Source organism: Lipotes vexillifer, unplaced genomic scaffold (genome assembly GCF_000442215.2).
Source record: "Lipotes vexillifer unplaced genomic scaffold, Lipotes_vexillifer_v1.1 scaffold384, whole genome shotgun sequence".
NCBI lineage: Eukaryota > Metazoa > Chordata > Mammalia > Artiodactyla > Lipotidae > Lipotes > Lipotes vexillifer.
The window spans coordinates 976763-1003284 of record NW_006793498.1 but is presented as its reverse complement, the minus strand read 5'-3'; the positions used below and the strand labels follow the sequence as shown (position 1 = coordinate 1003284).

Genomic DNA, 26522 nt, shown 5'->3' with positions numbered 1-26522 from the left:
ATCTCATTAATTCAGGTTCCAGCACAGAGAGCAGCACACCCATGATATTTTTCTTCTATGTGGATTACTCTCTATGGGTTTCTGCACAAGGAGAAACTCAATCAAGAGTGCTGAATGACTGGCTGAAAATAGTACACTGACCTCTCCATCAACAGGTAAAGCTGGAGCAGCAAGGTCACAAGTACAGGGGAGAGTGGTCAAGGCTGACACATAATCATGGGGAAAGTGAATTCACAAACATGTGGTACAAAATAGATTTAATTTATTGCTTTAGCTTAAAACTATCCAATATTTAGAAACAAATGCATTGTTCTATAATGTCATCATTCCAACATTTAAAAAATAATACTATATTTTTATAATTAAAATATAAAATAATATGAATATATAATAATATAAAATAAGATTTAGTAAGCTCAAGCATCATACAAATTGCTTGACCCAAAACAGCCAATTATTATCCGCCAAAAACATTCTTTTGAATATCTGAGTAGGATCTGAAGGGCACAGATGCAGCTCTAGCCAATGTCCTACTCCCTCAGGAGCTGTCCCACCTCCTCTTGACCAAATGGCTACTTCCAGGCACCTTTTCACTGAAGGAGGGAAGGCCACTCACAGATGGATGTGGCCCGATTCTGCTGGGTCCCTGTCTGATGAGGGAGAGAGGCATTTCAAAAGGCATTTCATAGGAGATAAAAATCTCAAATCAAAAATGCCGTTTGGTTCCATACAAATAAAAACATACCCCTCATCCTGTATTTATTCTGTACTTATTACTTATATTGTTACTTCCAAAAAGTATTTGAAACAGGGCACTTACCTCGTTTTGCTACAAAGTACAGTCAACGTTGAATGTACTTCTCAAGTTACAAAAAAGAATAATTTTTCTGTATTTACTTGTCCACTATTAAACCTGTCATTTACTAACAAGAATATCAACTTCTGGAGACTCTAACTTAAAGAAATTTGATATTACCTTTAAAGATTGTCTCTTAGTCACATAATTCTCAGACTGGAGCAATTTCTCATAGTCTTCAAAAATCTAATGAAAAGAAAAGAAATATTAGAGTGTAAACCCAGCAGTGATTTCTCTGCATTAAGTTTGCTACTTCTCTTTGTTTTATTTTAGTTCTGTAAATTAGAAATTGAGTAGAAAATGAAGTAATTGAGTCCTCCCAATAAATCACTTTGAATAAAACATCTGTTAACTCATCTAATGAGCTACAGGATAACTCATTTTATGCCATTTTAAAGAAGTCTGTTTATGTAGTCTTGCTGGTAGCTATCAGTCTATGAATAATTTGAGAAAAGATTAAATACACTTATCAACTTATAAAGAATCAAACTGTCAAATTCATAGCATGAACGGGTAGAGGAATAGGGCTACTTCTGCCACATAATGGCCATGTTAATCCCAAGTGGCCTCTCTGGGGCACTTCCACTCTCCCCAGAAGCTAGGGGACGCTGGTGATTGGGGTCCATTTCCTAATGTGATTGGTCGTCAATCACTGCCCAGGCCCTTCGGTTGAACACAGAGTGCCAGTGGCTGGCGAAGCTCAGTGTCAACCTCCCATCACACATAGACACACTCAGAGACCACTCAGGTGGGAGGAGCAAGCCTGGCAGAGAACTGAAGGCAAGAGAGCTCAGGGGCTGAGGAGGGTAGAAAAGGGTCCTGGTCCTCAGAGGAGCAAGTGCCAGGTGTGTGTGCGTGTGCGTGATGAGGGCAAGCTGTGCACACTGAGGATAATTCCTGATAGAGAATTAAGAAAGTGAAAAGTAAAAACAAAATCATGTAGCTCACATTAAAGTCACAGTAATTATACTCTTTTACATAAAGGACTTGTTTATTCTAATTGTCATGGAACACAGGGAGGATTTTTCACTAAATCTGTCACACGAATGTCATGGTAAATTTTAATTGTAACTATAAAATGCAAATACACGCAGGTAAGGTATTGTTGACTCCCCAAGCTACCAGTTTCATCATTTTAGGTCATATATCATGTTCTCCAGCTTCAGGTTTACTGCTAAAGAAATATGAAACTCAAGAAGTATGAAATGTTTAGGGAGTATGAGTTCTCAAAGCTAATGTTCAGGTCAGTGTAGCAGGCTCAGCATCTGTGAAACTACTAAATTACACATGAAGTGACTATAGATACAGAGACAAATTTAGGTAAATAAGGGTCAAAGAGAATGGGTTTATGGTCTCTCAGATTATTGCTTATTATCCTTGAATGCAAACTGCACAACACATTTATCTCACTCATCCTATAGAAAAGATTAGTGGTTAATACTACAGGTTTTGTCATAAACTATCTTTGCCCTCTTTATTTTCATTTATTATAAATGTAACATCTAATGAGTCTTTTATTTTTTTGCGGTATGCGGGCCTCTCACTGTTGTGGCCTCTCCCGTTGCGGAGCACAGGCTCCGGACGCGCAGGCTCAGCGGCCATGGCTCACGGGCCCAGCCGCTCCGCGGCATGTGGGATCCTCCCGGACCGGGGCACGAACCCGTGTCCCCTACATCGGCAGGCGGACTCTCAACCACTGTGCCACCGGGGAAGCCCCTCTAATGAGTCTTTAACATTCCATCCAGCATCTATAGTTACTGAACAACTAAACTATAATAACAATTCATTTCCTAACTTCAAAAATATGTGATTTTCTTTTAATCTTGAAGCTTCTGGATATCTCTGGCAATAATCTTTTTCTCCCTTCATGTTTTACACTTTGATCAAAATTCTCCAGTTGACCCCATGGGTATTCTCTTGATAATTTTAGGATATGAAAATCACTTTTGATTTCATGATTATATTGATAATTCTTAATCTTAAACCAAAGGAAGATCAGCAAACAATTTATGAATAAAAAATCCATAGTTTAATTTCTGTGACTTGGATGTATGAAGACATAGGATACTGATAGGGTATTTCATATCTTCCCAGAGTCATCTGTTTCCTTTTACATTTTTGTGTGGCTAACTAGAAAATTTTAATTTACATAGTGGGTTGCATTGTATTTCAATTGGACAGTACTGGTCTAAAGCAGCTAAACTAATACTGGAACAAACCTTATAAAGTTTTGCTTCTAGGTTTGTGCTATGTTTCACTTTAATTATGCTATTCCTATTGCTGATACACTTAGCAAAACATAGCAGCTCTTGGATGGGTCTGTTCATTCAATATTCATTTAACACCACCAAATGTATGGCACTGAGTTAGGTATTAGGGATGTAAGTAATAATGATAAAAATTAATACATGGTACTATCCTAAAAACTTTAAATCTTGTCAAATTCCTACAGCAATCCTATGAAGCAGGTATTATTAATATCTTCATTTTTTGGTAAGTGCAGTAACTTGTCCGGGATCATACAATTGGTAAGAGGTAGAGCAGGATCCTGAAGCAAAGCAAGTGGACACTAAAGTCTATACTGTATTCTGAACCACTGTGTTTGACAGATAAGGTTCCTGCCTCCCAGAGAGCTTAAGAACCAGTCAGGAAGATATAAAGACACACCATAATAATACAATGTGGAAAACGTGTGAGAGAGAAGGAGAGAGGGAGAAAGGGAGGGAGGGAGGGAGAGGGGGAGAGAAAGAGACAGAGAGAGAGACAGAGAGACAGAGAGAGAGAGAGAGAGAGAGTGTGTGTGTGTGTGTGTGTGTGTGTTTGGGGGTGGGGGGATTACAGAAAGCTTCCTAGAAGAGTCACATTATGAAACCAGGCAGGACCCTGAGGGGCCTTCCCAGGAACATACCCTCCTGAGTCCCCCACTTCTTGTTTGTAGAAAAGCTTTAGCCTCCTAGGTCTTCCCCGAGTTTCAAAGAGCAAATTTAATTGGAGAAGTGAGAAAATGCAGAAACAAAGGAAAATAGCCAAGCAAGACAAAATAATAATATTTAACCATAAGACAAAGTCAAGGATCTTTTGTTCCTCCTCAAGGTCTATTGATAATATCCTGAGCCATATCCTTGAGTTGTTTTGCAAATACCGAAACCCTCACCAGGTGGAAGAAGTTAATTGCATACTGTCCACAGGCATGTAGACCTCATACTGGTTGGAATCAAAAGGTTGATAATGTTAACCCCTGAAATACCACCCTGTCACCTTACCACCAACCAGTCAGAAGACTGTCCATGAGCCGATGAGGCACCCCGCAACCCTCACTCCTTCCCTGAAAACCATTTGGGACTGGGGTCTTTTGAGCATTAGCCGCCCCACATTCCTTGCTCGGCCTTGCAATAAATGTTGAATTTTCCTTCACAACCCGGTGTCAGTAGACTGGTTTTGCTGCACGTCGGGTGAGTTTGGTTCAGTAACAATTACAGCTAATTATCAAAAGGTTGAGATGGATTCACCCTTAGAGAAGGGAGTTGGAAGACAGATATGTATTTTGGTATTTCTACTAGTAAGTAAAACTAGTTATCAAACCAAGTAAAATGATTTATATTAGTAAGGTGGGGTGCTCTTCCATTTGGAGTTTCCTACTGCCTCTTAAGGGCAACATGGATGCTCTTAAGTCAAGATCAAAGTGAGCAGGTACTAGTTGTTTCCTGGAGCTCCAGAGCACAACAGGAAGAGATGTGAAAAACGAGAAAGCCCTGATCTCCTGCCATCCTCTATTTTCCATAGTTTCTTGATGACCCGGCTTCTAGGTAATAAACCAATCAGGTGTATGGTTGGTTTCAGTTGTGTATCATAAATAGGAGTAAGTGCTTACAGATCTAAGAAGGAGAGAGAGAGAGGAAGAGAGAATGAGGTAAAGACTTAAAAATGACTTCTACTTACAGTATCATAATTTTGTTCTAAGAAGTCTGCTACCAGCACTTTATGTCTGGTCAGTAAATCCTAGAAAAAGAACAGTCAAGTGAAACAAAATTATTATAGGTAACAAATTTTGTAAATTTATCTTTTTCTTCTAAGATTTTCCAAGTCCATTAATTTGAAACGTAAAAGTTTCAGAATATTTTCATTTACATCACAAAATTACTTCCATTCTTAGTTTAAGCTGTGAAATACAATTTGTTTCATGCTAAAAACAGCAGAGTGCTTTAAATTCATACCATAGAAATAATTCAACTAGTGAAACAAATGTCACCTAGCAGACAAGTGTACAGTATATTTCTTCAAGCCATAACTCTACATTGTGAAAATGATATAATAAATATTCAAATAAAGCTTATGACAATCTTTTTAAAATGTCATTAATAACCATTTATTAAAAGAAGAATTCTGAATGGACTAAAACCATATCTCACAAGTTAACAGATTTTCAATGATTAACCTTTAATTTTTCTTAACCACTTTTGAAACGTAAGTGCCTAGGATGCTGGGAAGCACAAGAATGACATTTAACAGGGCCATCTCAGCATCATCCCGCTCTTGGGTTAATGTGCTGGGAAGTGTTGTTCAGTTACTAAGTAGCACAATGCACCCTTTCAAAGTTGAAGACAAGTAGCCTGATCTAACTACAGACATAACTCTCGGAAAACTGAACAAAAGCATAAAGGAATGTTTGACTGAAAATTCACACCTAAATTATATCCTTAATTCACCTTAATGTTGAAAGAAAACAAGCGTCAGCTAATCCGTTTAACATGCTTAAGGGCTAAATACCCTGTCTAGGTACTATGCAGAATTTAATTAAAAACCTAACAAGAATTTTCAAGTTTTCAAAAATAAATTCTTATACTTTAATACATATTTAATTAAAGCTTCTTAAAAGCATATACAAGATACACAACATAACCTCACAGAGAAAAAGAAGGCAGCGGCAATGGTAAAACTCACATTTCTATTTCAATAAAAAGTTAAATATTTAAAGCACTTTGCACTACAATTTTCTTTTGTTTTCAGTTTTATTTTTATTTTTTAAAATTTTTATTGGAGTATAATTGATTTACAATGTTGTGTTAGTCTCTGCTGTACAGCAAAGCGAATCAGTTATACATATACATATATCCACTCTTTTTTAGATTCTTTTCCCATATAGGTCATTACAGATTATTTGAATAGAGTTCCCTGTGCTATACAGTAGGTCCTCATTAGTTTGCACTACAATTTTCAAGTTCAAAAATAATGAGACTGGCTATTAATTTCATTTCATATTACCTTTCATCACAACTTGATTGACCACTGGGCCTATCAGTGGAGAAATGTACTTTTTTCCTCAGGGGAACATGTAATACTGTTCTGGAATCGCAATTTTAAAATGGGAAAATCCTCTAAGGAATTCATTCCTTGTCCATCCCAGGTCAAAATTCAAACCAGTTCCTATGTCAGGGGATACCTCAGAGAGTAAGGTAGTTCCACAGCATCCTTTGGGGTCCCTAATCTTTTTCTAAGTGGATATTCGGGATGCCTAGTTTTCAGATACTCTCTTCCCCAATCTCCTGAGCAGTATCAGTGATTTTCTAAGCTGACCCAGGTTAGAAAGTTCTCTCCGTGGGCTGCAGCAGACACTGTGGATGGCACCCATGGGGTTCTGCATCTATTATGACAGTCATCAGCCTCGGGTATGAGGACCATGATCTCCCATGGCCTCAGGCCCTGCACATACCGTGATGGTGGCAACGGAAAGAGTACTTTGCAGATGAGTGCTGCCTGGAAAGGTTTTCCATTCACTATACATTAGTGTTACACCAAAGAAAGAGAAATAAGGAGGGGGTTCTGTTAGTAGCAGCTCCTTCAAATTCTAAGGGGAAAAAAATAACTTTAAAATCCAATAATAGAAAATATAATATGGTAGGGTAGAATTCCTCCAGCACACGTGTATGATGGATACAGCCAATAAATGATTCGTGCACATACACTCTTACACTTGAGTGTGTATACATTATATATACATAGATATACCCTCCAATTTATATACATAATATATGTATGCCCAAAACTGGAGGGATTATACCATATATATATATACACACATACACACATATATAACATAATACATGTATATAAACATAATACGTAGACAAATATAGATGTTGCATTATTATAGATCAAATAACTGAGTGGGAGAAAAACTGCTAGGATCCCACCCAAAAAGGAAAAATCAGAAAATTGCCAAGAAAAATAAAGTTCAAATTTTAAAGAATTTAAAGTTTAAAAAAAGTATTTGAAATAGTGTACTCTTTCATCCCACCTCCTAACAATTGTTTTGACAGGGCTAGGTTCTGCATAGTCTAGGTATTGTGCTAAAAAAATGTTGATATTGATATTTTAGTGAATTCTTCAACAGCTTGGGAGAACTCAGGGTGCAATGACAGAGACGGACATGCAATGGCAGGGACACCATACTACATCAGCCAGCAGCAGCTGCATTTATTGAGTTTTTACTACGTGCTGGAGAGTGTGCCGAGCACCTTACATATGTTATTTCTAATCTTCACAACTCCGCAAAAACAGATTATTTTCCTCATCTCACAGATGAAGGACATATAGCAAGTCAGGTGCAGAGAGAGATGGAATTCATACCACTTCTTATCATGTCGATTCTTAGAGAGAGAGGTGAAAGAGACTGTGGTTGTAAGGAATCTTTTTTTGGGAAAGGACAATTTGTAGACAATACCATGACAAAAACATAAGCCAACAATGTGAAAACACCAATGACTAACTGGGCAGTAGTCATCCTGAAGTTCAAAACAAAAAAGGTTAAGCCTAAGAAGTTAAAAACAAAAGCCCAAACCAACCAGCCAACCAAGTAAACAAATCCCCTTGAAACAAGCTACTTAAAAAAAAGTGACTTATGGTCATTACATTATATTAACCACAGCATTTTGGTAAAATATAGAAAATAGGCATTTTCAATATCGGTAGCATACTAGGAAAGTTTTTAAGGTTATTTAGATTTTCAAGGACTTGACTTAAGTTCAACAGAAAATATGCTCATGTACAAATCACCATAGTTTATTTTTGTGATTCAATATTGTGCTGAAAATTAAACTGAGCTGAACATATGATGCAACTATTATCAACTACAGTTTATTCTATTAAATGTCGAAAAAGCTTTGGGGAAATTTTCAAAAATAAATGCTCAATTGAATTTGATCTTCCCCCTCCATTAGAGTTGTTCTATGTTTACAGTTATTTGGGAAGTCTTATTTATGGATTTTTAAAAAAGGAACTAACTTGTTTCCATGACAGCAAAGGGTCATCAGATAGAAAAGGAAAAAAAATGGCACTACAGTAGCTACTAATAGAGAACATCTCCTCAGTTGTTTAGGCACAGATATTTGCTAGAAAGAAATGGAGCCATCCTTTGTGATAAATGTCCTTCTTCCTATTTGATGCACCAAGGCCCCTCCTACCATGTGTTCTAGATATACTCTTGGGGGCTTCCTCTGTAGCCACTGAACAACTGTTGTTTTTCCGGGTGAGACTTGTCACCTATGAAACAGAGAAGGCTCCTGGGGCTTCTGAACACCCTGAGCACAAGTCCATGTTTCTTGCCCTCACTGCTCCTCTTCCCTCCACCCACCGCCAACTCTCCTTAGAGTCTGTCCCCTGCCCTTTCCTCCTCTTTTCCTTCCTTCCCTCACTCTTTGCTCTTCTCATTCACTTTCTTCTTCCTTACTCTGTGTCTTTGTCTTCTTCATAAGCCCATATGAGCTTATGACAAGCATTTTGAGTTGCTTTTTCCACAATGTGACGGACGGGTCTAATTGCATTCTATTTACTGAATCCTCTTATGATCCACATCATACACAGTTGGCTATGCTCTGACCTAAGGAATACAATTTTCTGCTTTTAAAAGTTAAACTGCCTCTTAGAGGCCAAATGACTAAATGCTGAAGTTAAATAACCCAGCTGATTCAGAAAAAATTACCTTAAAAGTAGCAAAGGCGTCTGAAGCAATATCAAATGTTGACAACTCCACATACTTAAAGAAGTCTCTGAATTGATTAGAAAAGAGGATGATTTTCGCAAGCGGTTCATGTCGAATACATTCTCTCAGCATAATCCCACAACGTAAGGCGATCTGTGGGGTTTCATATCTAAAGCATAAACAAAAGAGAAACAGAGAACTATGTTGTTTTATTAACAAAATAATATTAATGGTATCAAAAGAACCATTTCAATACTGCTGTTAATGGAAGCATAGATACCATTTGTCACAGTTCATTCAAAAACCATTCTTTCAATACCCACTAAATATCCACAATGTGCCTGGCACTATTCCAGATGCTGGGGATAGAATAGTAAGCAGACAAGGTCACTGCCTTCCTAGCATTCACAGTTTAGTGCAAATGTTTCTGGTGGGGAAGGAGACAGACTATAAACAATGAAAAGATAATTTCATATACTTCAGTGCTGTGAAACTGAAGACAATAAAATAGGTACACTATAGAGTGTACTTAATTTGCTTTACTTTAGACTGAGTGGTCAGGGAAGAGGCAAAGCATTCAGGCAAAGGGAACTAACTGTGCAAAGGCTCCAAGGAAAGAACCAGCAGCTTTGTAAGCCGAGGTAAGGAGTTTCATTTTTAAGTGTGATAGGAAGCCTTTGGATAGTTTAAAGAAAGCAATTAACACAGTCTATCATATGCTTTAAAAAAGATCACTCTGGCTACCTGTGGAGAATCTTGTAAAACGGGGAAGAATGAGCTGGGGAGCTAGAGTGGAAGCAGGGAGACTAGCTAGTAGGAGGAACAGAAGCCCAGCTAAAGATGATGGGGGCTTGGATTGGGGTGGCAGTAGTAGAATAGAGGACTGTGGGCAGGTCATGCATATTATTCAGGGGAAGAGTCAACAAAACTTGTAGATGTTGTAGTTGGGGTAGGGTGAGGAATAAATTTGGGGTGAGGGAAATTGAGGATTCAAGAATAATAAAATAATATTTACATGAAATTCAGAATCAAGAATAAAATCTCTTTCCTACAATTTAGGAAACAGGCTACTTTGCAACATCAAATTTATAAATACAGGAGGGAAAATAGCAAAGAAAGGTATTTGAGAGAATTCATTAAACCAGTGTGGTATTTATTCATTTTTTCCCCATTTTTACATGGAATAATATTCACAAATATCATCTGAATATTCCCTGAAAAACTCATATTAACATTAAATGCTAATATATTCAGATAGGCACTATTCTTTGCAGAATATTAAAAAATGCCAATTTATAGTGTTAGCAATTTCTCTTATCAGAAGAATTTGAAAATCAGCCTATTGGCATGCATGGAAGAGTTATAAGGTGGGTTTTTATTAAAAATGTTATAAAGATGGGTACGTTTTCTGAAATGTGAAGGAGAAAAACACTATCATTTATTAATAGAGTACTTAGGAGAATATAAAATGAAGACTGTTGACCTAGAGAAAGAACCTAAGGGGCAGACAATTAAAATCCAGCCTTATTAGTAAGATATTTATGGACTTTCATAATTTTGCTTTAAACTTAACTTTTCAATTTCATCTCTCATCACATCCCTTAATTCCTTGGGGTATGCCATTCTCTCAACCTAGAATGCCCTTCTCCTTAAGTTTCCACCTCTAAGATTCTCTCTCATCTCTCAAGACTTAGTTCAAATGCCACCTCCTCCTTGAAGTGTTTCCAATCACCTACCATTCAGAATCAGTCTCCCCTTCCTTCATACTCCTACAACAGCTTGTCTGTAATTCTTCTTCAGCACTTTTCTCACTCTACACTATAGTACATTGCAATTAATTGTTATAAATCTGTTTTCTTTACCTCATTACAAACAACTTAATTGCTAAGGATATGTTTTACTTATCCTGTTACCTTCTCCTCTCCTCCATATGGTGTCTATGTCTTATTTACTGTTACCTTCCCCCATCCCTAACCCAGTCTCCGAAGAGTGCCTAGGATAATGCTTTTCACAAAGGCATATAATGAATTTAATAAACTTCAAACTCTGATTAAAATTCTTAATACTAGAGGACTCTAATGAGACACAAACTTTGGCTTAGAGAAAAAGCTGTATGATCTCTAGCCAATGTTTTCTCATTTCTTAATTCAATTGTCAAACTGAAACTATCTATAAAAAAAGTTTCTACTCCAACTTTTGTGTATAATTAGTTCTCTTTTTTCTTTCATTTGGTGAAGTTTATTGGAACCATCTGTGATGCACTGACTATTCTTGAGGACCAAGAGAATATTTTAAAAGATGCTACTCTAGGTCAGAACACTTGTCATTCCATCCTAGTAGTTTGTGCCCAAGAGTGGAGCTGTCATTTCTCTGAGATGACAACTTCTTAAAGTTAGGAATAAATTGGGATATATAAGGAAAGTCCTAGTTTTCCTCAGTACCTTTAAGGAATTTATAATTCACATACATCATTTCAACCTGACTACCCTCTAGGATATTGACTTTTGATAGTTTATTGCCTACTATATAAAGAAGTGCTCCATAAGTTAAGCCTACCTTAAGTTTCAAATCCCAAGAACATTAATATACTTAGGTTTGGTAAAGAATCAATATTTACCTCATCTATTTTATTCTACTTGTGGATAAGTGTCTCAAGGACAAAAGACCACGACAAATCACTATGTTCTCCACAACAACTAACTTAATGGCAGGTTGCTGATAAAGGTTAATCCAATGAATGCTGAATCACTATTTTATAGAATTGAATCATATCTTCCTACTGATTTGCAGTTTGGATCATATAGTCCAGACTATATAATTAACTGTGTCATTGTGCAGAATGCCCACTACTTTTATGCATGCTTATTCAAATAATAACAGTGTGTAAGATCTGTTTCAAATTTAATAAAAGCCAAAGTGTAAGAGAAATGATCTCATCTAGCAGTGACCTACAGTAAACATTACACAAAAAATGGTTAGAAGAAAGATCTTGTGCAAGAATATCTCAATTTAAGAACACAGATTATATTATGTAAGGAGAAAAATGACTTTTGTTGTTACTGATGGAAGAAACAAGGTCAGCCAGCACTAGGAAAAGTTTTGTAAAATGCCATTCAGCAAACACTTGGCCTCCTCAATATAATCAAGAAGCTTTGCTTCTAATCTAGAAACATTTGCTTACTTTAAAAATAGTGAGCCAACTCTGTCCACTGAAAAGGTCTAGAAGCAATAACAATCCAATGTCAATGAGCATGCCTAGCATCCAGATTATAGTCCCTAAGAACCATTTCTAACTAAAACGAGCAAGAGTCCTTGGTAGAGATGGCTAATTCCAGGTCTGTGTTAGAAAATGTACAAGATGGGCCAGAAAGCAAGGAAACTCTCACAAACTAATGGGAGTGATATCAAAAGGACATGGGTCAACTTGAAGAGGCCACAGACAGATAATCAAGCATCAAAAAAAGTTTTTAGGGGCTTCCCTGGTGGCGCAATGGTTGAGAGTCTGCCTGCCGATGCAGGGGACACGGGTTCATGTCCCGGTCCGGGAGGATCCCACATGCCGCGGAGCGGCTGGGCCCGTGAGCCATGGCCGCTGAGCCTGTGCGTCTGGAACCTGTGCTCCGCAACGGGAGAGGCCACAACAGCGACAGGCCCGCGTACCAAAAAAAAAAAAAAAAAAAAAATTTTTTTTTAAGTACAACTATATAAGATGTATGAAAAAACACTAAGTCCACTAGTTCATAATGATACTACAGGGATACAGGGGTGAGGAGGAGGAGGAGAGAAGAAGAGAGGAAGAAGGGGGAGAGGGAGAAAGACAGGGGGAAAGAGAGAGAGAAATAAATGGACACCAATGGAAGTTCCTAGGTTAACAATTTATTACTTTCTAAACTGATAATTGAAGGAAAAGAATTAGGCATTTATTCTTCCTCTCCAGTATGGATTGTACTTCAGACTAATTAAATTTTGGTGGAAGACGGAAAGTTATTCTCTATAAAACTAGCCCAGTCAATAAATACGTAAGGAATAATAAAGTTAGAAAATCACCTTTTTGTAACCCCTAATGAAATGACTGAATCAGTCAATGTTCCTCAGTGGATGATAAAACAATTAAGTGTAGTTGATGGGGAACTTTATAATGGATTAGGCTGCCACCATCTGAACTCATTGCTCAGTCTTAGCATCACTAAATGTATGTCTCCTGATGTGATGAAACACAAACTACACAGCACCTCTTACAAAATATGACTGCCATAATAAAACTGAATCTGAATCTAATCAAGCCTTTAAATATAACCTCCAGTGAAGCAATCTGACAAACCTAGAATAAAGGAAATTATGTAGGATAACTGATTCAGTTTTTCAACAAGTCAATGGCATAAACATGGGAGAAGGTGCTGTTTTAAATGAAAAGGGACTTAAAAAAGACTTAAGTGACATTATAAGCAAATACAATAAGTGGACCTTATTAGACTTCTTGTTTGAACAAACCAACTAAAATTTGGGGGGCAATCAAGGAAATTTGAGTATGGACTCGGTATTAGTTATTAATGAATTATTATTAACTTTTAAGTGCAAAATTACATTGTAGTTATGTAAAAATTATCTTATTTTTGAGATGCGTATTGATGTGTTTAGGGTTGATATGATGATATTACATGAGATTTGAGATTTGCTTTAAAATACTCCAGTCAAAGAAAAAAAAATAAAGAAAAAACAAGGGAAGGGGTGTTGGGAAGACAGGTGAAATAAACACAGCAAAACACTGACGGTTGTTAAGGCTAGGAGATGAGTACATGGGATTTCTTTGTACTGCCTTGTTTTGTATATGGTTGAAAATTTTTGCAATAAAATTTTTAAAAATAAGATTATTAGGAGAAATTTATTATTTTAATATTGGACTTCTGGAAAATCTTCCACTGGCAATGGTTCTCTATGGATCACTGAGAGCAGTTTAGTGACCTCACTCTCAAGTTCTCTCAGTACCCTGAAATGTTATTTGCATGCACCAGGAGAAAAGTTCGGTTGAAGTGAGAAAGTCCTTTTTAATGATCTTTTCATAAAATTTGGGTTCCAAATCCTTTTACCATGTTTTGTATCCCATATCCAAAAGATTCTCCTTGATGGACAAGAATCAATTTCTTTCTGTCTTACATTCTTTATGGTTAGACTTAGGTCCAGTATAGCATGTTACTATCATATCCCTAAATGACATCATTTTTTTAATGATTTCTTTCTTTTTTTCTTTTTCTTTTTTATTATTATTTTATTGGAGTATAGTTGATTTACAATGTTGCTAGTTTCTGTGGTACAGCAAAGTGAATCAGTTATACATACACATATAACCACTCCTTTTTAGATTCTTTTCCCACATAGGTCATTACAGAGTATTGAGTAAAGTTCCCTGTGCTGCACAGTAATTTCTTTTTAGTTATCATTTAATATAGAGTAGGGGCAAAGCACTTAGTTCTGTTGAGACATGTTCTTACTAACATGTTTAAAGAACTGAGATAATTTCAAAGAGCAATTCAACTAACAGAATAATGCTGACCTCCATCTTGAGCCATATTCATCATCTGACTCCACTGTCTAATCTTCTTTTTTTTTTTTTTGCATTTCTTTTCTTTTTTAGATTTTTATTGGAGTATAGTTGCTTTACAATGTTGTGTTAGTTTCTACTGTACAGCAAAGTGGATCAGCTATACATAAACATATATCCTCTCTTTTTTGGATTTCCTTCCCATTTAGGTCACCAGAGAGCATTGAGTAGACTTCCCTGTGCTACACAGTAGGTTCTCATTAGTTATCTATTTTATACATAGTATCAATAGTGTATATATATCAATTCCAATCTCCCAATTCATCCACACCCCCCTTTCCCCCTTGGTATCCATATGTTTGTTCTCTACACCTGTGTCTCTATTTCTGCTTTGTAAATAAGATCGTCTATACCAATCTTTTCAGATTCTACATATATGCGTTAATATACAATATTTGTTTTTCTCTTTCTGACTTACTTCACTCTGTATGACAGACTCTAGGTCCATCCACATCCCTACAGATGACCCAATTTCATTCCTTTTTATGGCTGAGTAATATTCCATTGTATATATGTACCACATCTTCTTTATCCATTCCTCTGTGGATGGACATTTAGTTTGTTTCCATGACCTGGCTATTGTAAACAGTGCTGCAATGAACACTGGGGTGCATGTGTCTTTTTGAATTATGGTTTTCTCTGGATATATACCCAGTAGTGGAATTGCTGCGTCACATGGTAGTTCTATTTTTAATTTTTTAAGGAACGTCCGTACTATTCTCCACAGTGGCTGTTATCGATTTACATTCCCACCAACAGTGCAGGAGGGTTCCCTTTTCTCCACACCCTCTCCAGCATTTATTGTTTGTAGATTTTTTGATGATGCCATTCTGACTGGTGTGAGGTGATACCTCATTGTAGTTTTGATTTGCATTTCTCTAATAATTAGTGATGTTGAGCATCTTTTCATGTGTTTGTTGGCCATCTATATGTCTTCTTTGGAGAAATGTCTATTTAGCTCTTCTGCCCATTTTTTGACTGGGTTGTTTGTTTTTTTGGTATTGAACTGCATGAGCTGTTTGTATATTTTGGAGATTAATCCTTTGTCAGCTGCTTTGTTTGCGAATATTTTCTCCCATTCTGAAGGTTGTCTTGTTTATGGTTTCCTTTGCTGTGCAAAAGCTTTTAAGTTTAATTAGGTCCCATTTGTTTACCAAAATGACATCACTGTTTGATATCTGAATGCACCAATCAAATTATGTCCCCAGTTTTCAAGCAACTTTACAAGAGATAATTCAGTAAAAATGCTGATCTTTAACAAAGAGCTAAACCTCTAGCATTTCAAGCTAACCTAGAAAATGGTAATGGGTAAAGCTGGTTCGTTCAGGGCTTCTTGTCTACTCTGTCCTCAGGGTCTTCTATAATTACCTCTCCCTTCTTATCTGAAGGGCTTCAAATCTTATTAAGGACGTATTAATGGTTAAGAAGATGGGATTTAGAATCAGATATGGATTGAAAAATTGGCTCTGTTACTTATTAACTGTATTTATAACCTTGAGCAATAGCCTTACTCTAAGTTTCAATTTCCTCATCTGTAAAATGGTAAGGATAATACCTAGTCCTCATAGTATTGTTAGAAGGATTAAATGAAATAACATAAGATGTTGAATGTAATACCTGGCACACAGCAAACACTCAATAAATGGTATCTATAAAACAGGATGTGAGGCAATGAGTTTAAAGTTTGGGTTAAAAAATAAAAGAAGAGGGGGATTCCCTGGTGGCGCAGTGGTTGAGAGTCTGCCTGCTCATGCAGGGGACACGGGTTCGTGCCCTGGTCCGGGAAGATCCCACATGCTGCAGAGCGGCTGGGCCCATGAGCCATGGCCCGTGAGCCACGGCCGCTGAGCCTGTGTGTCCAGGAGAGGCCACAACAGCGAGAGGCCCACGTACCACAAAAAATAAATAAAATAAAAATAAAAGAAGAATCATTATAATATAGAATAAAAACCAGAGGAGTCATCACCAAATTGTTGATAATGGTTTCTTTGGGAAGGATTATGGTATGCACTCCCTTTCTATATTATAGATTTCTAAAATGTTTGAATTTTTTTTTTTTTTTTTTTTGCGGTACACGGGCCTCTCACTGTTGTGGCCTCTCCCGTTGTGGAGCACAGGATCCGGACGCGCAGGCTCAGCGGCCATGGCTCACGGGCCCAGCCGCTCCGCGGCATGTGGGATCCTCCCAGACCGGGGCACGAACCCGTGTCCCCTGCATCGGCAGGCAGGCTCTCAACCACTGCGCCACCAGGGAAGCCCTAAAATGTTTGAATTTTTTAAATTTATTTTTATTGAAGTATAGTTGAATTACAATATTGTGTTAAAATGTCTGAATTTTTAAATAATAAACATGTATTACTTTGAATCAGAAAAATAAAATGTTTTAAAAATATCTACTCTTACACAACATTGTAAAGCAATTATACTCCAATAAAGATATAAAAAAGAAAATAAAAATATCTACTCCTCTTCATCCCCAATATCACCACTAAAGTTCTGGCCCTAATTATCCCTTGCTTGGACTCTTCCAAGCTGGAATCTCAGACCCCCAATTCTCCAAGCCATTTTCTATACTGCCACCAGAACTCATCACATCTAGTCCCTGGATGGCTCCATGTTGCCTTGAGAATAACATTCAGACTCCTTGGTAGGACGGAAAGACTTATGAAAGACTCTTCATAACTTGGTCTTAGCCCTTCCAGCTTTATCCTCATCCCTACTTTCCATTCACACTAGGTTTCAGCTGTATCAGAATTCTTGTCATCCTCCAAACACATTGTGCAATTTGATGCCTCTGTGGCTTCCTTCTACTCTCTGTGTCTATTTGGAAATTTTCTACTTTAAGACCTGTTTCATTTTTGACATCTCAAGCAGAGGTGATGGCTTCTTCATCTGTACTCACACAGAATATACTGGTAAAGAAACAACAATGAGTTGTAATGAGTTATCTCTGCTCACTGTAGACTATAACTGCTTGAAGACTGGAAAGTGGATATTGTTCTGAGAGATTCTGGAGTCAGACTACTAGAGTTTAAAGCATACCGGCTATGTGACTTTGGACAAGTTACTTAACCTCTCTGGGCTGCAGTATCCTCTTCTATAAAATGGGTATAATAAAAATAACAACAACAAAAACAATAATAACTATCCACAGGACTATTATATAAATACAAAGCAGGGCCTGACGTATACTAAGTACTATGTTAACTACTACAATTACTATACTTACTATTATTAGTGCTATTATTACTGTTATTATTGTAGACCCCTAATAAATGAACTAATAAGCAGTTTTAGCCTTATAAACTAAACTAATTATTAACTTTTCAGAAGATATGGAAAGACGCTTTATAAAACTTTCCTGATGAATCAGATTTGAGGGAGTTATGCTTAAAATAAACAATTCCTATTTTTCTATTGTGTGCTATAATTACATGAAAATGGAGTCTTAGAAATCTGTATATTGAGAAAGTGGTTTTTAAATTAAATTATTCAAAATTACTTTTTCCACATATTAGAAGATAAATGAAAGCTAAGTTTTTTCTTAAATACAGAAAAAATGATATATAATTATTATAAATCCATTACAATAGGATTCCTGGTAAATACAGGTGATTAATGAATAGAAGAGTTCATATTTGAAATATAAGGAAAATTTCTACTTACATCAATTTAATAGTTTGTTCAGAAACTGAGTGATCTTTTGCATCAACTAATTTGTAAAAGAATAGTAGTCATTTGAATTCATCATAAAGTTCACCACCAAATAGGACAGAGACACATTTTCAAATAATTAAAGATATAATAAAGATATACTGATTATTCATACTCAGTAAATTTTATATGTAATCATAATTGCAAAAGTGCCAACGCCCCACACGTTTTATAGAATCACATATAAATAAATATAATCTAGTAGGAAAAAGTTATTAAAAGAGATTCCAACCTTTATCATTTGTCTCTCAAAATTATTGATTTATAACTTACAGCACCACTTCTCAGACTCCCTTCCCTCCTCTAATTTACTCTGCAGCTACTTTGGAGCCTCCCACTGGTAAACCTCCAAAACCCTCTCGTGATATTAGTGGGTTTTCTCCCTCTGATTCCTTCCTCCTCATCTCTAAGTCTTGTTTGTGCCAGTGGACATAAGCTTCTAGCTTAGTCTAATTCCCCTGCCTGGCTTCCCATCACTAGGTTTTTTTCTCAACTCTCTCTACTGAAAAAGGGGAAGGGGTGGGAGAGGTATAGGGGACAATTACACATTAATGAATCCTGTGCACATCACAAATAATAAAGGCTCACTACAGATCTGTAATATGTTCCAGCAGATAAATTATTAATGAATAACAATTAGAATTAGTTGTTTATCTTGTCTCATTATTTCTAGAAAGGGAAAATATATTCTCCAATATAAGTTGTAATTCTTCACCAACTTAATTTAAAAAATAAATATCCCATTACGCTAAATTTTCACATCTTCCACAAAGCATATATAATGTGTCAATGTATAAAATGTATATATATTCTATCATATATAACAGGAACGAAAAAATTACCCTACAACCATACTTTATAATTTATTGGATTGCTTTTATCTGAATTTTTAAAGAATTCTTAAAGCTTAACAGTAATAATTTTCATGTGTTTATAATTTCCTTGGTAAGAAGACACTAAATTCATATCTTTAGCAGAGCCACTTGAATCTGGTGCAGCTCTTTGACAAAATAAATACAAGGCAGTTGCCATCCCCTGACTGCTATTCAGTGACATCAGCTACATGAAGGAGATCCTCCAAACAAATAATTCCCACTCCAGGAATGAAGTCCGTGGAGTTGCGTGTATCCTTCACATAATGACCCCAAGGTGGAAGATACTGTTTTAGAACATCCACACAACTTCTCTTCCACATCAGCTGACGGGCTCTCCAATATATTTTTAGGACAACACATTTTAGCATTCTCAAGGGATCATTTATTTACAAACAACTTTAAATGATTATTAATTTATCTTCACTTCCTGAAACACAAATCTGATATTCTTCTTCCCAAACTCTCCAATGACTCCCCATTTCCTACAGAATAATGTCAAATGCTTTAGTTTAACATTTTAGAATCCCGTCATAAATAGCAGAACCCTGACTGAACACACAGGTCGGTCTGACAATGCATAGTCTAAGGCATATAATGCAACATTATTTTAGTGCAAAGGTAATATTACAAATTTTACTCTTATTTTATAGATAAGAAAACTGAGGCTTGGAAAAGTGCAGTGACTTGCCCAAAGTCGCAGAGCTAAGAAGTGGAAGAGACAAGAAACAGGAATAATCAGAGAGCAAAAAAAGAGCTCTTATAAATTAAAAATAGGGTCGCTAAAAGGAAAATTCAGTAGAGTTTATCTTCAATGGAAGATACAATTAAGAACATCTCCTGGGTAAGCTGGGACGAAGTGAGAGAGTAGCATGGACTTACATATACTACCAAATGTAAAGTAGATAGCTAGTGGGAAGCAGCCACATAGTACAGGGAGATCAGCTTGGTGCTTCGTGACCACCTAGAGGGGTGGGATAGGAAGGGTGGGAGGGAGACGAAAAAAGGAGGAGATATGGGGATATATATATGTATAGCTGATTCACTTTGTTATAAAGCAGAAACTAACACACCATTGTAAAGCAATTATACTCCAATAAAGATGTTAAAAAAAAAAAAAGAACATCTTCTGACAAGTAAAACAAAAAGACAAAGAAACAGAAAATAGAAGAGGTATGAAATCAATCCCAGAGATTTAACTTTGACTAATGGGAGAATGAGAAAGTGAGAACAGAGAATATAGAAGGGAATAAATTTTCAAAGAAACAGTATGTGGCAGAGAATGTTAACTGTCCACAGAAATCCTTTCTCCTCTTCTTCCTGGGCGCTAACTACATTTCTCAGGTTTCCTTAAGAATTAAGAGGTCAAGTGACTAAGTGCTCTCAAATGGAATGTGAGTGTGAGTAATGCAAGCCATTTCCAGGTCTGGCTCATAAATTCTCCCAAGTACTTTTGCCTTCTTGTGGGCTGAAATGGCAGTCAACAAAGTGATCTTAGGAACCACATGTTGAAGGAACCCCTGCTGACCTAGAACATCTGTTCTTCTCTATTATGTGAGAAATAAATTTACCTTGTAGTTGGCCACTCTATTTTGGGGTCCATCTGTTATAAAGCTTAAGGTTTGTTATAAGTTTAGCCTACCCTAACTAATACATGATACAAGTATATTTCCCTTTCCAGAATTGAAATACTTAATTCTCCAGTAAAAACAATATTTCGTACAAAAAAACAAAGTAATTATAGTACACTACTTTGTTCGACAATGAATAATAATTACATAGCTATAATAATATAAATATGACTAATAAAATTAAAAATTGTGATAAAGTATATTGGGAGGGTTAAGAGAAGGAAAATGGAGTAACAGTGGTGGTGGAAATACTAAATTGTCACCTAGTCTATGAGAAAGTTAAAAGATATTTTTTTTAAATTGGTAAATCAGAAGTTAGTAAAAGCCCATTATTGATAATATACAGGTAAATACCAGATGAACAAATAAAAAAGATGAAAGTGGTTGTCTTTGGGCAATGGGACTGAGGAATAGAGAAGAAAGAGACAAAGAGCTGATGTTTGTTGATATTTCTGATTTTTAAACTATGTGGTATGTATTATTTTGATACAATAAAATGTTTTAAAATGTACAAGAAAGGATTCGGGAATTGAACACAGATGAGATGGACTAGAAGAGCATGCTAGATTCAAGATGGTAAAGTAGAAAGATAGAGAAGGGGAGACAAAAGATAGTCTGCTATCCCCAAGCCTTTCTACATTCATATTTCTGGTTTTAGGAGTTGGAGCAGCCTCAAAATGCCCAAGAAACATTTGTAAATGAGTATACATAAAAAGTAATAATCAGGAACTCTATTATTTGACCAGACTTTAGTTTTTTGGCTGCCCTGTGGTCCCATATACATACAGTGATATTTATTCTATCCTCACGTGAAGCATGTCACCATAGTAGATGCTAGCCATTGAAAGGATATCGTGTGTGTGTGTGTGTGTGTGTGTGTGTGTGTGTGTGTGTGTGTATTTGTGTAATGAGGGGATTCAGTCTTATGCAAAGAGGCTAAGTGGGCAGCTAGAAAAAGGGCAGATTGGAAAGCACAAGCAATAATGTAATAGGAAGAGATAACAGGGAAGTGGAGGAAAGAGAGGCAGTAAGTGGAAGGGAATTTATTTAGAAAGGATTTTGCTGCAGCCTGAGTAATCCCAGAGACATAGATTTGGAGGGTTAACTTCAAGCATGGCAAATATGAATCCAAAAGGGATCGTTTTCTCAAATGAGGCTAATGCTATATATTACTTTTAACAACTTTTCTAAACTCAAACCTACTTTAAAGGAAAGCACGCACCTACCCTTTGAGGAGCATAAATAGGATATGAGGATGAGCACTAATGTACTCCACAGTAGGACTCCGAGTGCCTATCTGTCGTCTCAGGATGTTGTTAAATATCTGGGTCACATCTTTTTTTCCCTGTTAAAGAAACAACCAACCATTAAGTTGTATACTTTAAATGGGTGAATTGCATGGCATGTGAATTATTTCAAAAGCTGTTTATACACACACACACACACACACACACACACACACACTCGTTCCATTTCATATGACATAGTATTTTCCCACCTGAGATTGTGAATTCTTTGACTCAATTTGTCTAATGATAGGTACAAAATATATAAACAACCAAAAAAATCAAGATCAAATAAAATCAATGCCCTACACATATAGTAAGCATTTCAAACTGTTAAATGCATGAAGTACAGTCAAAGCTTGTGTCTCAAGGCTTTCTGATTTCTCATCTTTATAGTAATAAAACCAAAGGTTAAGGACCACTTTTTAATGAGGGTCAGGGAACAGAAAAGGATATTTAGGGAATGGAAATTTTCAAAAACTTAGGACCATAAAATGGCTTATTGAGAAGCTGATCCTGGAGTGCTTATTTTGCTTATTTTTTTAAAAATGTAGCTTATTTTTTTTAAAACGTAGCAATCTCTAATAATCATTAGAGATTAAATTAGAGATGGACTATAAGAGCATGCTAGATTCAAGATGGTAAAGTAGAAAGATAGAGAAGGGGAGACAAAAGATAGTCTGCTATCCCCAAGCCTAGAGATTAAATTATCACAGTAGGAAGTCTTCTGCTTTTTTTTTTTAAACATCTTTATTGGAGTATAATTGCTTTTCAATGTTGTGTTAGTTTCTGCTGTATAACAAGGTGAATCAGCTATATGTATACATATACCCCCATATCCCCTCCCTCTTGCATCTCCCTCCCACCCTCCCTAGGAAGTTTTCTGCTTCTTTGAGCTGCTTTCTAATTCAAACTGAACAGTTGACTTTGCATCCACCCTATTTTCACAAGGCACACCTGCCTTTAAAATGAATGCATCAACTCTTATATGCAATACATTTTCATCCTTTGATCTCTTATCACATTGTGTTTCAAAACATCAAAGAGTCTAAAGCTGTGTCTTGAATAGTGGCCAAACATCAAAAAACACAGCTCTGAGTTTGATCCTGAGCCCACAAATCAGAAATCTTGCAATCTCAGCCATAACTCTTTTTTTTTTACCTCATAAGAAAATGCTGAAGTATTTTTTTTCTGTCAGCAATTTTAAGGCTTAAAGGATTAGACAAAAATTTATGGCTATAAAGTAATGAGATTTTCTTTCAAACAATTTTAACCCAAAGGTCTGTCTTCTAACTAGCCGTTATTCACATAACAGCAGGATCCTCCAGTACTTTCCTCACCCCAATGGACCACTTTCCTCTTGATTCCTGAAGAAGAAAATGGGTTTGCCACACAGATTCCTGAGTCAGTCTCTGCTACCCAATCTAAACCAATGCCTTGGGCCACCATCACTGTTGTCAGCTCTGGATTTCAAATCCCTGCTCCTAGCTCCTCTCAGCCCTTGTTCATTGTCTTGCCTTCTACAACTAGTTATTTTCTCAACTAGTTATTTTATATACTGTTTATCCAAGTATAGAAAACCGCCTCTTCTCCTTCATTTGACATATACTGTTAGTACATATTTCTTTTATCAAGGGTTTAAGGGTAACAAAGGGTAATTATAGCACAGTGCAGAAACAACTTCAAATTGAATCCTGCACATCATAATTAAAGATTATTAAAGATTCCTCAGCATTCCTGATCAGCTTTTTCCTTAAGCCCCTTCCTCTGTCATGGCTCTGGAGCCTTCTATCTCCCTTACTCCAAACCATTCTCCTATCTCTCTTCTATTTCCTACTCCTATCAAATTTAGCCAAAGAGACGGCATTTCTCAAATTTCTGTTATTTTACTCTGCAAAGGGAATCTAAGCTCTTTTCTTTCAGTCTTTTTCCTTCCAAACATTGCCTAGAGACCTCACCTTTCACAACTAACAAAAAAGCCCATGTAGGTGTCTTCTAAACAAAAGTTCTTTTTTTTTTTTTCTGTAAGGAATGCTCCATCCTTTTAGGCTATCTGGCAAAAGCTGCAGCCCTTCCGTAAAGTAATAATTTTCCTTTCCTGTTATAAAAAGATACCAAAGATTTTACAGTCAAATGACTATTATACTCTTCAAAGAAGCCCCAGGAGAGGCTATTCACTTACTGAAGTATTACCATTATTCTTGAATTATGCTCTACACACTTACTAATTCTTTAAGAAAAGTGGCTTACTGCTGTGCTTCAGGACATCTTCCTTTGCTCCAATTCCCTTATCTCTGCTTCTATTTCTCATTCTCATACCTACATTGATTCATTCATCCAACCAATGGATATGGAACTAGGCGTGGGAAATGCAGTCCTAGTACTCAAGATACTCTCAATCCAGAAGGAGCTGTACCAGGGCTACCTAAGAACCAAGAGATGAGGAGGGTGGGGTTCTGTGTGATTAGACTGAGTTTTGAAGTTAGGGGGAGTTTTATCAAATGGTCACTAGTTTATATGGATACTTTAAGCTTGAGAAGGAAAGTTGCTGCCTGTGGGCTGATCATTCACGCTTCCAGTCCATAGAAATACACAGCACATTTTGAAAGTGGGCTCATAATGCTAGTAATGGTTCATCCTTCCTGAAAATACTATGAGTATATAGTTGGTGGAATGCTTAAAACTGAACCATTTTCAATTTTAACTGTTTTTCATTCATTCATTCAACCAAGAAGTATTTATAAGTATTTATTTGCTATGGGTTTGATTGAGGAGGACAGCTTCACCTACTGAATATCACATTCATTTATAACTATGTTCTAGGCATCAACTAAATGAACAAAGTCAAGAACCGTCTGGTCAATTATTCCTCAATAAAGCTGAAAAACAGAACTGTCTGCAATTATCATGATAATAGACCTTCATAATTATAGTGTTGAGTCATCAGTGAAAAATTATTACATCTAGTATATAATTTTGGAGGAGAGGCAAGTATACAATGCATGTTATAAAGAAAATGTAAAGTAATCCACAAAAGTAATCTACTTAACTTTCTTCATTTGAAGAGTTAATCTTTAGCTACATGGAAAATGCACATATTCAGAAAGATAATTTTTTCCCCAAGGATTCCAGAGAATAAAAGTTTACTCTACTTGATAATGTATAAGTCAATTTTTAGGCAATTGAATGTCTTAATCCCCAAATAATTTTTTTTTTTTTTTTGGCGGTACGCGGGCCTCTCACTGTTGTGGCCTCTCCCGTTGCGGAGCACAGGCTCAGCGGCCATGGTTCACGGGCCCAGCCGCTCCGCGGCATGTGGGATCTTCCCGGACCGGGGCACGAACCCGTGTCCCCTGCAGCGGCAGGCGGACTCTCAACCACTGCGCCACCAGGGAAGCACCCCAAATAATTTTTAAGTAAACTTCTCTATATTTATTTCCAGTATACCATGTAAAATAAGGGAAATTTGCATAAGTGTTTCTTACTGTTCCTCTTTTGTTTTCTAAGCCAAAGCTGCACAAAATTGTGAGGCACCCAAAGTTTTTCTCTGGTCTACTCCCACCTCCCCAATTCTTGGAGAGCACTTTGAACCTATGCTATTCTGTGGTCGCTCAAGGCTTCTCCAGGTCACTGGAACTGACGACATCTCATCCCTGACTCATTCTTCAAAACATAACCAGCCTTGGTCATATTCCTTCCAGCATCCCATTGCAAATTAAGCTAATCTCATAAACCAACTCAAGCTAACATATTAATTAGTGGTGATAATAGCTTAATACATTGCTGCTTTCAGGGAAATGTGCAAAACAAGGGGAGATTTATAGAAATATAATACCGTATTCCAAGAGCAGGGAGTTTCCCAGTTATGGTCACTCACCAACTAAATTTAAAACTAAAATAATAAACAAAGAAACAAACATCAAAGGTTATAACAAAAATAAACCAGCTTACATTTAACTTAAGTTTGAGAAAGAGAGAAGATGAAAATATACTATCTGACATCTGTATATATCTGCACATGTATCTAGTGTTCTTCCATAACATGTATATGTATATATATTTTACTTTGTTTAATATTTAAAAACAATGATATAAGTTCATATTATTCCTATTTTATAGATGAGAAAGTTTAGTCTCAAAGAGGTTATGATACTAACTATCAAATGGCAGAGCAGGGACTCTATAAACAATCCTAAATCCAAGTCAAGTGTTTTTCCACTATGCACAGCTCCTACAAATGTCCCTAATACCTCATTTTAAACTAAATTAAAAAAACATGAAAGTATATAAACACAATGATAAAACTACACTTTAATTCCACATATGCCAGGTTTAAAAAGGAAATGGGGAGTAAGATGGGGAGGGAGAGTGACAAGCCAGGCAAGAGGAAAAAGTAGGAAAGGAGATTATTGAGCCGAAAATATCAAGGTTAGAGAAACAGATAAGAGAGGGAAGGAAAGAAAAAAACAGGTGTTTCTGAAAGGAAGGCTGAGTTGAACTCTGGGCCCTGAGAGGCCCTCAGTCAGTGTCGTTTCTAGTCAACACACCTGACTTCACATCTCCAGAGCAGTTTGCCCTGCATTCCT

The 26522-nt window shown here is 36.6% G+C and overlaps 1 protein-coding gene across 2 annotated transcripts in view; it reads right to left on the bottom strand.

Annotated features, from left to right (window-relative positions):
• Window positions 1–26522, bottom strand: part of CAB39L (calcium binding protein 39 like) — a 98593-nt gene that overhangs the window by 15080 nt on the left and 56991 nt on the right. For both annotated transcript variants that reach the window (XM_007466427.1, XM_007466426.1), the window contains 4 exons: window positions 21877–21995; window positions 8835–9003; window positions 4796–4855; window positions 977–1042 (listed from right to left, as the gene is read on the bottom strand). In XM_007466427.1, the coding sequence (XP_007466489.1) occupies window positions 977–1042; window positions 4796–4855; window positions 8835–9003; window positions 21877–21995 (414 nt within the window). The remainder of the gene's footprint in view (window positions 1–976; window positions 1043–4795; window positions 4856–8834; window positions 9004–21876; window positions 21996–26522) is intronic.